Source organism: Gymnogyps californianus, chromosome 4, assembly GCF_018139145.2.
Source record: "Gymnogyps californianus isolate 813 chromosome 4, ASM1813914v2, whole genome shotgun sequence".
In the NCBI taxonomy this organism is placed as follows: Eukaryota; Metazoa; Chordata; class Aves; order Accipitriformes; family Cathartidae; genus Gymnogyps; species Gymnogyps californianus.
In genome coordinates, this window is record NC_059474.1 from 31,033,373 (window position 1) to 31,047,106 (window position 13,734).

General features: G+C 45.6%; 1 protein-coding gene across 1 annotated transcript in view; it reads left to right on the top strand.

Annotated features, from left to right (window-relative positions):
- The first annotated feature begins 8,351 nt into the window (after positions 1–8,351).
- KIT (KIT proto-oncogene, receptor tyrosine kinase) overlaps positions 8,352–13,734 on the top strand; it is a 57,708-nt gene continuing 52,325 nt past the window's right edge. Inside the window, exon 1 of the mRNA XM_050896333.1 lies at positions 8,352–8,418. Coding sequence (XP_050752290.1) covers positions 8,352–8,418 — 67 coding nt within the window. The remainder of the gene's footprint in view (positions 8,419–13,734) is intronic.

Genomic DNA, 13,734 nt, shown 5'->3' on the forward strand with positions numbered 1-13,734 from the left:
TGATCCGCTTCTGACACATGAACTCAAGCAAAAGCTGGGAGGGAAGAGCTGCCCGCTCTCCGAGGTGTAGCGAGATAAGCAAGCTGTTCCTGGGCTGACATCTGTGTTAACAATGGGCCATATGTGGGCTGTACAGAGAGGGCTGGTAACACATCAGAGATCATGCATTTAACAGATTGTACCTATAACCAACATCTTGTATAACATTTAGTATAAGGATAAATAAAGGCGGCAGCAGCAGCAGCCCGGACTGGGCACAGAACAATCAGCCAGCTGACGTGAGGTAGGGGAAATAGCTCCAAGATAACCAAGATATCCACTCCTAGGAGGAGCAGGCTGCTGCCTTGCATTGTTTAAACTGCCCTGGCTATTTAGGTGTCCATCTACAATGGGGAAATCACCTGTAAGTACCTTCACACCTGGCTTCAGATAGAGGCATCACAGCATTTACTTTGGTATTTAACGGCTGGCTCCTGTAGAATAAAAGGGTTTGCTTTTGCGAGGTGCTGGCTGTGGCAGCAAGCCAGCGTAAGTTCCTTCTCACTGCTCGTTCTCATCGCTTTTCCTCCCTCAGTTTGGCAGTAGACCTGTTTGCAAAGCCACACAGTAAACCAGATCACGGACTAGATTAGGGTTGAAAAATAATCTTTTCTGCGGTTCCTCAAAATAGCTGTGGCAGCAAAACAAAGAGCTAGCAAGTTAAAGTACCACAGCAGGGGACAGAATTAGGGAGAAAAGGGTCAGGACCTTCCTAAGCCTATTTCACGGCCAGTGTCTTGCAAACCGATGTGACAAATGCAGGCCTGAATGATGCAGGAGTAGTTCAGGATGGAGGCAGACACAGAAACCATGCTATCAGCTGTGAAAGCTGAGTCCCAGTGGATGCACATCCCCTCAGCAAGAAAGGCCGTAAGCCTAGAGGGGTAACGGGCTCGTAAGCTGCAAAACTGACATTTACATTTGCATTATTTCCAACAAGGAGCAGATGGCAAAGGGACGCTCTGCAATTTCTTACATGAACCCCAAAGAATCCCAAATCTCAGTTTTAATTGGACACTTTCCTGTCCCAAACGAGTCCTGTGTGCTGCCAGGTGACAACTGCTCCCTCCCCAAAGGCAGCTGCCTATCAGTGGGGGATGGCTCTCTAGGTAGTTAATTAAGGAACCTGGGGCAGGGAAGAGAAGCTTTGAGATATAAACATCTGTAAGAGTTAAAACAGGCAGAAGTGAAGGCAGGGCTTTCCACTGCAGGCGCAAAGAGCTGCTGAGCTCTGAGAACACACCTTGGAGCAGCCGCTGGAGGTCACCTCCTAATAGCAGAGTCCTCTCAGCGTGGGAACCTGTACACAAGCCAGAGCCTGGCTTTACGCAGGGTCGGCAACTGGGATTAGGGGTTTGCCAGCAGTGCTCTTGAATTCGGAAGCAGAAACAACACACAAGAGGGAACTAGCTGAACATACCAGGACACAAACAGATATGGTCTTTAGAATATATTTTTTTGCACTAATGCAGCCACTTATATTGCATATCAGGCAGATATGTACAGAAAAATGTGCATAAACATCTAGATAAACATTGCACACCTGGGTAATGCATCATTTCAAAATCAACTCCCTAAAAGAACTGAGATAAAATAGGAAAAGGGTCCCAGAAAATATATGCTGAAACTCATTTGACTGAATTTGAGCACACTGAACTGATACAGCCCTACTAAACCTGCTTAAACTCAGAACAGGAGGAGAAAAAAGGAGAAGTAGCCATCCTATTTAATAGAATATTGCCTCTTAAGGTCCAAACTCACCAGCCTTCTAAAGCTAGATGATTTCATTAGTATCAGCAGGCTTTACAACACCTGTCTCACAGGGACAAATACCATTTTTACTCCCGGGCGTCTTCACAAACTGATTTTTCTTTCTGGTTATCCAGCTTGGACAAACTAAGTCATCAAAATGCAAATTCATCAAGGTGCAATCTCAGGCCTTCCCAGGATGCCAGGCAGCCAGCATCCATTGGGGAGGTGGTTGAAAGTGTCTGCAAAAGCTCACTTACGCTATGTAACAGGCTACATACAGAAATTTCCAAAAGTGACTGCTCCACCTCAGTTTGAAAACTCTCATCAAAAAGACGGAAAAAAACTTCTACAGGTGAAAAAAATAGAGGATTGGATGATAAATGTGATGGCTATGACCTTCCTAATGGGGAGGCACCTTTGACTGCCCCTTACTCTCCCAGTGGTGCGTATGTTTTTCCTGCTGTCTATCAGCACTGTGGGCTTCGGGATTCTAATATACACTGCATTTGCAAATATACATAGCTGAAAAAAAAAGCCCCAAAGGCCTCTGGCAGTACAAGATAGCTGTATGAAAATGGAATAAGACTGATAGGAAAATAATCTCTTAGAGACTTTTGGTTACCAGGAACTGCAAAGATAGATTGTAATGAAAACGTAAATACGTACATACCTGCTGTGCGGTCCCCTAAGACACCACAGCATTGCCTTGGTAAGGGTTACCTACCCCATACAGAAGGGCAACAACATCTACAGCATTTTAATTTAGTAGAGGTTACTCAAAAAGTTGCAGGGGCAGAAGTGAGCGGCGATGGACAAGCTGTTAGCTCTGTGGATATTTCATCCATCTGCAGCAAACTGCAAGCCTTGCCTTACCAAAGCTGGGAGTTACCCACTCAAAGACAGAGATGCTAACTAAAAGTGCCTTGCTCTCTAAGAAGTTCAGGTGGCCATGGCCATCCCGGGAATTGAACAAAACTGAGCAGAAACTGAGACAAGCTTTGTGGAGAAGCAGCTAGGGAGACCAGGCTTCTTGGTCTTTCTATGAAAAATAGTAAATGGGTCACATGTGCAGCCTGTTTACTATTTTAAGAACTGTCTTCTCTGAAATGCTTTGACTTTAATAAATAACAGTTGCTTTTAAGGCCAGACACTGATATCCTTGTTCCAGATGAGGTGGCAGGGTTGTGACAAATCCGCCTTGCTCTGTACAAGGAGACAGGCAGAGCGGGCACTGAGGATGGGACTGGAAGAGAGCGGGAGGCTCGTATGATGCTCCCCTGACAAAGGCTGAGCACTCCAGGCCAGACATGTGAGAGAAGCACTGGCAGGAGGAGTCAAGAGAGGCTGCTCGCCCATAAAGTACAACCCAGGTTAGTAACAAGTTGTAAAGCTGAATAAAGGGGAACCGACACATTTCCACAAACTACCCAAAGCTGTAAACAACATGGGACCTAAAGAACTTTGAAGATGCCTTGCAAGGCTAAAAAGGATCCAAGCAATTTCTGACACACCTAAATAATGATAAATTAAAATAGGTTAAAGAAAGATACTTCGAGAGATGATGCGACAAACAAGACATGATAAAACAAACAAGCTTTTCAGTTCATCTACTCAGGGAACACAGGCAAGACAAGCACCTTGTTCTCCACATCACACTTTTGACACGTACCATCTCAATCAAGGGGGTTCTTTTGCTTTTTTTTTTCGTTTTCTTCTTATTTGATCCCCAAATTCATATGCAAAATAGTGCAGTTTAACAAAAATTCCAAAGGAGTCAACTGGATCTCATGTGGCTTTAATCACCTCAGAAGAAAAACGCCTGACAAAACCCCTCTCTAGCCATTTATTTAGATCTCAGATATGGTAAAGCACTATGAGAAAACACAGAAGGACTCTTTATGAACTGCAAAGCAAAGTTAGTTCTTGTCACGAGATGCAAAGCCTGGATATGTTTTCAGCAACCGAGGCATTAATATCCTGTTGGGAGCAGGCAGAGAGGGCAAGGACGAGGCTCTCCAGGTCTGCAGCCCAAAGCTGCCATGCGTGGGAAGGCCAGGGAAGGGTGGGAAGGGCAGCAAGCTGGGAAAGCAGAATGCTTTTGAGAAAGCCACATCAGCTGTTTCTCCGCAATTATTTTGATATGTTAAACTCGTTTAAAAAAAACCCCAGCAACAAAATGAAATAAGACAAAACAACACTCGAAAAGACCTAAGTTGCTGCATGGAGTCAGCTCTTAACAGTGGCCTGTGCAAATAAAGCAGCAAGTGATAAAGGCAAGAACCATACTTGGCAGTTCATAAAGACAAATCTCTTTTCTTAGTAAGATTGCAGGCTATAAACTAACAAAAAATGCTATCAAGAAGATTAGAGCCTTTATTTTCCACTTAAGCTTGTACTGATAAGACAGTTTTTACAATTGTGTGCTATGCATGTGATAATACAAGATGTCTTTAAAAACAGCGTATATTTCAAGCTTCAATGACGATTATATCTAGGCTCTTGACATTCGATGCTGGAAAACTGTTTAATTAACTAGGATGGCAATGGTGATTTAAGATCACGGGCACAATGGGATTTAGTGAGTATTTTACAAAATTGGATTAAAAGGGAATAAGAGATACCTCCCACTTTAGTAAGACTGAATAGATGCAGTTTGAAGGCTCATATTCCAAAGGGAATGAGATAAAGGTGTCCACTTCATCTGCATTTATTTTAGTGTCATCCCTGCTAAAAATAGCGGAAGTTTCTTCGGTTAAACTGCATGGAAGACATTATAATCCTACCATCTACAGATGAAGTCTTAAGACATATGCCTGTCAAATACTACCAGTTTTCCCCACTTACCCACCCTTACATGTCAGTGTGAGGATGTAGAAGACTGGAAATTAATAAAACTAAATGCAATGGGATGTCCCGAAATCTCAAGGCTTCTAGAAAACAGGTTCAGCTGGATTATACTTTGCCGTACCAACAGTTTAGACCAGCAGATTTCACACATTTTTTTTATTAATAAACAAGAGGCTCAGAAAATTCACAGCTACGGTTTTGTCGATTAAAATTAAGATACCTCAGAGTGCTGAGTATATATTTTTGCACGGTGGTCATATGAGATTCCTGACAGCCACTCTTCAGAAATGCTGTTTTAGATGAATGCACAAGGCAGAAATTTAACCACTTTTCACTTTTAAAAAGCTTAACAAACTTTTATGCCAATGATTAGATAGCTTTTACAACAACATTGGTAAATCGATACACGTTTCAAACTCTCATAATTTCTCAAAGCCTTCAGGAATCACAGAGGAGTTAATTCTGGAGCTGTCTGGCTTGCTGGGTCTGCCAGTTTATATGGAACAGTGATGCCCCAGACTAAGATCTATCAATCTGCAATTTAGAAAAAGGAAAGTATAACCTTATAGAAGAAGTCGTTATCACAGGGTTATCAGGAGGGATTCTAGCTGGCATTGATTGGCTGTATCAGAAGGGTATTTTCCTCTCTTCTCATTAGATATGTTGTGCCATAGATAAAATAGATCCCACGGATTATTTATGCTGTAAAGATTTAGAATAAAAAGGTTTTCATAGCCTTGACAAATAAACTGATTGAAACCATCAAACTAGCTAATTTCCAAATGCATTTTCATTCAGATACAGAAATGACCTAAGTCCTTCATTAGGGCACCAGTTGTTCAATGACATTAGCTTAATCTTACCAATACTATCGATCTATCCCATGTTTACTCCAGTAAGCAGTCCCATGGATGTGTAAAAGCAATCTTTTGCATTGACTGTTCAAAGGAGCTGGTCCATAAATGTTAAATCACTTCAAGGATTTCAAGCTGAAGTGAGCTTTCCAAATACAGGGTTTCACATATTTCTCCAAGCTTATCATTCTTATCTCCAAAACTGTATCCATTGTCTGCAAAGGCTGTAGATCTCTCTCTCTTTTTGTCCCCGTCCCCCCCCCCAAATGTCAACCTACTGCAAGTTGGTTCCAGCAGACGATGAGGAGAGATGGCATTACCTGTCCTAACATACTGCCACAGTACCACAGTGATAACTGAAGAGAGGAACAGGTGAGGCTGGCTGCAAATGCAGAGAAGACCCTTTCTGGCTGAAGCTCACATATTTTGGACAAAGGTAGAAAAAAGACCTAAAAGAATCCTCCACTGCTTAAGAAACTTTCTTTTTCTTCTATAATGCAAACAGAATATGGATGACAGAATTTACAGCATTCAGTGCAATACATTGGACAGAGGTGGAAAGGGCAACTGCGTTTATCATTATGATTATTAAAAATAAATGAAGTGGCAAGGTTAAAACCAATTCACCTTTGTTTCCCACTTACTGTAGCTATTTATAGCCAGGCAAAGTACACGGAGAATATTGTTGCCACTCTGATTTCGAGACGTCTAACATTCAGCTAATGCTCGTGAAAATGCGGCACATGATGCAGGGCCATGCGGAGTTTGGCTTCATGTGATCAGGGATGTGCAGGACATAAAGGCAGGCCACTAACTGAAAGAGCACTAATCAAGAAGAACAGGGAGAAACCTGTCACAATAACAACATCACATGTTCCTTGATAATGTTTCAGTGGAAACCTCTCATAGCATATTGTGCGCTGCCTTTGCATCTTTAAGAAATTAAACTGTAACTGCTCCAAGTATTTATATAAAAAATTTCTGACTCCCTTTTTTTTCCCTACAAAAACAAAGACACCTGGAAAATCTAGGGTGTGCTAAAAATTTAAGTATTATTTCAGCTATTTTTCTCCTGAACCTAGAATTAATTTGATGAGGCTAGCACCTAGTGAGAAATATGATTTTAAAACTATGTTTGATTTTGGAATTGTTGGTGTGCTAACAAAAATGTATTCCGTTTTGCAGCAGGGGAAGGATTCACCCATCAAAAGAGACTGGCTGTCAGAGATGAAAGAGAGTAAAGAAATGGAGAGAGCCATTTGAAACATATAAGACAAGACTTTCATCTCATGCTGGACCATATGGGACAGTGCTATTAACCTTGGAAAAAATCTGTCAGGAATGAAAAAGAAAAGATGATGAAGAAAAAAAAAGGAATAATTTACCTTCAATAACTTCTCTGATCTGTACCGACACGTTTCAAGAAGTCTACATTTATGCTTTTCGACAGGTGAAGGTTTTGCCATGTGTCCTCTACATCTTTCTATACATCCAGAAGTGTTGGCATGGGTATTCTGACAGTCTGTGTGTCCTTCCCCCACCTGCCTGCTAGGGTGCTGCCTGTGGATACCTGGGCAGAGCGCAGCTGGTGAATGTATGGATGACTCCTTTGCCTGGGTCACCTATATACCTTTCTTTCACCTCAGCAGCGTGACACTGACTGACAAAGCAGTGTTAAGGACAGACATTTCTGTAGTTTGTATTATTTCTGCCTGAACAGCAGCTCCACTCCAGCTCTGCAGCTACAGAAGAAAGTGCTCCCAGATCCTCCTTGTCAATCGACTCATCGGTGCTTAAAAAACTCCCTCTGTGGGATTCCACAACCTCTTCTCCGCAATGCATTTGTAGACTAAATTCTCCTTACTTTTTGGAAGTGCTTTCCTAACATTTAAGCTATTTCTTTTTTTGCTGAGAACTAAATGGATTACTTTTTATCTTGCCCTTGAGGGACATGAAAAACAATTGCTCACAATCCTCTTTGTAAGAACCTTTTCCATGTTTAAGCTCCCTGTCAGCTTTCTCTTTTCCATACCAAACCAGCCAGTTCTTTCAATCCTTCCTTTCGTGTCACAGCATATACTTTTAAGTCTCACTTCTGGTGCTGTGACTGACCCTTAAGAGATGACAGCCCAGAGCGGGCACAGTTTGAGATCTCAGCAGTGTGAGCCAGGGCAGAAGCGTTACCTTCGGTGCACATAGAATCTGCTGTGACACCGCCAGGAGCTATCAGTGAGGATTTCAGAGCTAGACAAATGGCTTTGTACCTGCCCTTTGAGGGATGCTCTCTCTGTTTCCAGGCCCCGTGCCCAGCCTGGCTGCCCCCCCCCCCCCCCCCCCCCGACCCGGACCACGCTGCCCCCCAGGCTTACCCAGCCCCACAGCCCCGACCCCTCCTCGCAGCACTTGGCGGTGCCCAGCACGGCAGAAGCGCTACCCCGTGAGGAGGGCGATCTCTCCCCCATGACAGCCCTGCGTGCGTATTCGGCCACTGGGGTTTTTCTTTTTTAAATCATTTTATTTTGGGGGGTGGGGGGTGGGGGGTGTGTTTGGGGTCTCTATGGTAAGCGCCACCGAGGCAAAGCAGGACGCTCCCCTTCCCCAGGGGGGCGGAGGGGAGCCTCTCACCTGCGCCCATCCCCGTGGCGCCGGGGCGGGGCGGGGGCGCGGAGGGCGCCGCGGGGGGCCGCGCAGCGGAGTGCGGCGCGGCGCGGCGCGGGGCGGGCGGCGGAGGCGGAGCCGGCGGCGGCGCGGCGGGGCCGGCTGTACTCCGCAGCCCTCCCGGGGGGGCTCGGGCATCTCTGCGCGCCGGGCGGTGCGAGCGGCAGCCGCGCCGGGCCGGGCTCGGGGGGTGGCGGCGGCATGGAGGGCGCGTACCTCGCCTGGGAGCTGGCGCACGCCGTGCTGCTGCTGAGCCTCTTCCCCGCAGGTGGGAGCCGCGGGCGCGGGCGGGCGCGGAGCCCCGCGGGGCGGCGGGGCCGGGGCAGGCGCGGGCGGCTGCGGGGAAAACTTCGGCGCCGGCGGCCTCTTTCCGCGGGGGCGGCGGGGGCAGCGCCGTGCCGGCGGTCGCGGCGGCAGCCCGCGGTTTGCCCTGGCATCGCCCCGCGCCGCCTTTGCGGGACGCCCCGCCGGGGAAAAAAAAAAAAAAAAAAGTCCTTTGTTTGCGGTGCGCGGTTATCCGGGGCTGGGAGAGGGGACGGCAGGGAGAGCCCCCCCTCCCCATCTCCCCGGGCCGGGCTGTTTTGACAATAAACTATCCGGTAATCAGTACAAAATGTCCCCGCGGTTAAGCGCTCGTTGAACAATAGGCAGGGAACGAGCCGCCGCCGTCAGGTGTCCAGCGCTCCCCAGCAGAGGTGAAGCCTCCCCGGGCGGGGCTGATGGGCTCGGTGCCCCGCTGCGCTCCGCCGGCGGGTCGGTGCCCCGCGGTCCGGAGGGTGCGGGCAGGCGGCTCACCGCGGGAGGTGGTATCGGAGCCGGTCTGCTGTGGCACTGCCGATCCTCCGCGTTGAAGAGGAGGGCAAGCGGTGCCGCTCAGGCCTTCTGGAGGTCTGTCAGCGCTAAAACTTTGGCGTGCTGGGTATAAATTCAAAGGTTCCCTTCCAGTTCCTTGATAAAAGGGGTTTTCCTTGCCTAACCTCACAGCCCTAGCGCACAGGGCTAGTGACTTTAAATACAGCATCTGGCTGCAGCGCTGGGCAACTTTGCACATGGCTTTCGGAGTCGCCGTGCAGCTCGTTGCAGGGTTTGTAGGCTTAAGAGGCATTTGGAGGTCTGCGGAGGAAGGCGCTGTAAGGAGGTCGCTGCTAGTGTTTGAGGAGTTGCACCCAGGGAGGACTGTGGCCCTGCGCACCGAAGTCTGAAAGCAGATAACGTGAAAGGTTATTTTGCTACTTAGCAAGCTGAGGATCCAGGGAAGCGATGCACAGTGCTAGGTGTTTAACGTCTGCTGCCACCAACAGCGAGGAGCCTTGCAGAGCACCCTGTGTGAGAGCAGCTGGGGAGGGCTCCGCAAGTCTCTGCCCATGCTGCAAATAAAACTAAAAAACGAGGAACTAACAGTAGTGACAATTTACGCTTCTTCATTGTAAGCACTTTACTTTGGGATGTGAGAGGGGGCAGTAGTTGATTTATGAACGTTTTTGTTAATAGTTTTGTTTGGGTAACTTTTTGGGTTTGCTCCCTTTTGTTTATTGATAATCTGAACTAGAGTGTGATAACCTGACAATTTGGACTTTCCTATTTAGAAATACCCACATACGTCTGCAAAATGCTAGTGCTGTGGCCACAGGAATGGGAAGGTCTCCTACCAATGGGTTATTCCTCGAAATAAATTAAAAAGTTGAAATTATTAGTACCCACCAGCTTTCTTTACTTCATGTATTTCTTGCCTGCACTTGAAGGCTATCCTTCATCATATGGTTGGACAGTCTGTAAGGAAAGCTTGAGAAACAGGTCAGACTGGCATCTCCTGGAAGACATGAGATGCAGGCTCCAGAATACAGGAGAGGCAAGGAGGGAACCTTGTGATCCTTCCTCTGTTTCTGGGTTCAGACACTTACTTGTGGGAGACTTCACCTCAGGGGCACGTCAGACAAACTTGTAGACAAAAATACACCGTGTAGTAGGCGTAAATGACTTGCTGTTGCAAAAGACAACTGTCTTTGGGTATGTATGCGCATAATCTGTGTATCAGATGTAGGAATATTCAGGGCTAGTTTTGTGCTGGAGGAGGTATCAGAGTGATGGCTTGTGTCCTGGCAGGGGTGCAGGGGACATCAGAAGTGACAGGCAGGACAGAGCTGATCTGCTGTGCTGGATTGCTTTGGAGCTAGCATGACCCTGGGTTACTTTTGGGTTTGCCTCAGTGCAGATGCTTGGACTGGATGATCTCCCACAGTCCCTATTGAGACCTATCCTGTTGTTTATCGGTATACAAATTTATATTAAGTATCTTTCTTTGGCATTTAGTCAAGAGCTTCTTGCTTTGATTGCAAAGGAGGATGTAGAAAACAGAGCTTAACGTAGCTTCTTGGAGGGTAAACCATTCACCTCCTCTGTCCACAGCCCCTTCCTACTTTTTGTTTTTCTTGCATCCTAACATATGCTTCCACTTTTCCTTCCATTTGGGGATTGCCTAGTCCTCATTTTATGCAATATTCTGGAACGATCTTTTCTCTGTGCCTCTCCTGTCCTCCCCCAAGGCTTGCCCTGTCCCCCATCCCCCAGTACTCTGGCAGAGTCTCTGTGGTATTTCTATCCTGTGGTCATGGAAGACTGGACATGGTTCCTTTCAGCATCCATCAACACAGTCAGCTGCAGAGTAATAGGAGGCTCTCCCTGTGCCCAGAGTGAAGAATGCCTGTTTTCATGATGCTTCCTGCTACCTGTCAGCCACGAGGGAGGAGGCTTGAAGGAGGAAGATTGAACTTGATGAGGATTCTCATTGCTGTCACTCAGTCGCTGCCTTGACCCCCTCAAACCATCTGAGTATCCTGCCCTCCCTACTCCCCTGTTTTCATCTCTGCTCTCTCCCTCTCCTTTTCCTCCCTCCCCTGCGGCAGTGCAAATTCTCTTGCGCAGAAACGTGGCCCAAGGCCATAGCCAGGAACAGAATGGAAATGTCAAAAGATTGCTCAATACTTGACTCTTTTTCCTTCCGTTACAACTAGGAACTCTCTCCCAGCAAGTGCATCAGTGATTTTTCTTCAGGCTTTATAATAAAGAATGTGATAAATTTGGCAAGAAGTGAGACTCCCATTTGCATCCCGTTTAAGTACCATTCATAGAGACTGGAGGCATTTCCATTTACTCATTTTGCAAGAGAGAGCCTCTCGTCGACAGATGACTGCAGCTGTAGTACTGTTGGGTTATACTGGCTCTCCGTGGGCCTTTCACCTTGCTTCAGCCCTCCCAGAAACCTATCGCTGATTGTCCAAACAGTAATGCTTCTTTGCAGGTGCCTGGATTGATCGAAAGATCCTGAGTCACCTCCAGAAGGGACATGTTGCACCAGGACACAGGTGGAATCAGAAAGGATATGTCTTTAGCACATGTAAACACGAGCTAGGACAGATCTTAGGAGGAACATCTGAGTCATGTTCCAGTTGGTAGGAGTTTCTCGTAGTGAAACTTGTCCTTTTCTCTCTCTGGTCTGTTGTGAGAGACTCTAATGATACCTCTATATTCTTTGGATTTCTGTCTGAACTACAATTTGTTGTTAGGGCAAGCTATTCGAAAGACTTTTAAGGCATGTCTGGAGCTGTCAAACTAAATACCAAATACTACGCATTTGTAGTTTGAAGGAAAGCTGCTCTGAAGGTAAGGAATAACAAATTCTGGATGAAACAAGAACCGCACAGCATCAAAGAGTTTCAACAACATATATGTTTATCTACAATACATGACAACCGATCTAATCTCATATCAGTCTTGTAGACGAGAGGCAGTAATTGCTCCAGGTTAAGCCACTTTTCAGCTTTTTCTCTCTGTCCATGAAGATGAATGCCATTACAGAGATCAAGCGGTGCACATTGTCTTGCTCTATGTATGTGACACATGTTTTTACAGATGTTGTTTTCTTTTTCATCTAGTACAAACATCTTCCAGGATTTTGACTCATTTCCTTAAGTCTCTTTCAGCTGTTCAGAGAATGGCTAGAGGAAATGAGGTCTAATATCCTAATGCATTGCATTTACTGTAAGTATGCTCTCACTTTAAGTATAAAACGTTGTCTTTTTGTAATTTCTGAATGTCCTTCTGAGTATTCCTCTGCACAAGAAACAACTTGCAGTTGTTGCTGTCCTTCAGAAACTCAGCTTCCCCGGTTGAGGCTCTTCAGCCTTAATAGAGCTTAAGGTGTTCAGTGTAACCTTAGGCAAAAGAGGAGAGCTGATGCTAAAGCCATCTAATGAAAGTGGTGATCCAGACTTCAGTGTGTTACATCTTTTGGACATTTATTAAAAAAAATCTGAAGAGGATGCACATACAGATTACTAGGACTTGGCATAAAAGGAATTTTAAAATTATTATTACTCTTCTATATTTACTGCAGAAGTATTGTGCTTGGCTTTTTCAGTGACTTTTAGGAAACTAGAAGGGCTTTTTCCGAAAGGACCGTCTTTGACAATGAATCCTGCAAACAGTCATAAATGAACGTAATTTTAAGCGTGTGAGCCGTCTCCTTGGCTGGTTGCCAAACCTAATGGCAACCGAAGTGTATTGTTTGTCCACCGGCCAAGATTGCTGCCGTTAGTGATAAAAGCATAAGGGGAGCGTAAACATCTGTGTTTGAAGGGAGAACGCAACTCCTATTTTCTAGGGTATACCAATTAGAAAGCACAGTAAATGTTAATCTCTCAGTGGATTTACTCTTGGGGATTATATTGATTTATTCTGAAAACATAGGTTTTCAGATATACCTTTAAATGGATTTTTAATGATCTTCTTCATGTCGCAGCAGATTTTTTTGTACAGCACATAAGGCTCTTGGTTATATTGTCTTTAACAGCGAACAGGCGTGTAAATAGCAGAAAAGTTTCTAATGTTGCTACCATGCTATGCAACTCCCGGGCGGCTCCATATGGATCATTCCTGGAAATTGTAACTAAGACGAAGCATCATTTAGTAACATTATCTGCTACAGGGGGTTTTGTCACTGGGGGGCTGACAGCATTAAATGTCTATGATTTTAAATGTCATCTTGACAGCTGAGACCGTAATCATGTAACATAATCATTAAATATCTGATACGGAGAAGAATTTGCTGGTCAACTAGGCACTGACGGTTGTAAATCTAAGTGATAAAGAGGATGCATGGGCTGATTAAAGTTAAGAAGAGATGAAAACCATGGCAGGGAAATTTAAAAGTCAGAGAGATGCATCTCTTACTGGTTCTTTGGAAGCCTGGCACATGCCAGGTTAGTCCTACATCTCCTTTCTTTTCCCATCAGCAGTTATCTTAAACTAAGTAGTTCTCCTCCGCTCATGCTGAGTGAACATGCTCCTTATGACATGGAGTGGACTTCTTTTAAAGAAAGGCTTTGTGCAAAAGCCACACAGGAAAAAGAAATCAAACTTGTTGGTTATAACCTGTCATTCAGAGCCTGCATGTTTCGGGGGAGGGGAGAAAAGGTCCCAATGAGCTGTGTAATAGAAGTGTTTTGGGTATTCGCATACCTAGGCCATTCAGAACTAACTAGGTTCCTGCTAAAGGGTATCATGAGATTAAAAACTTGCACTTGGC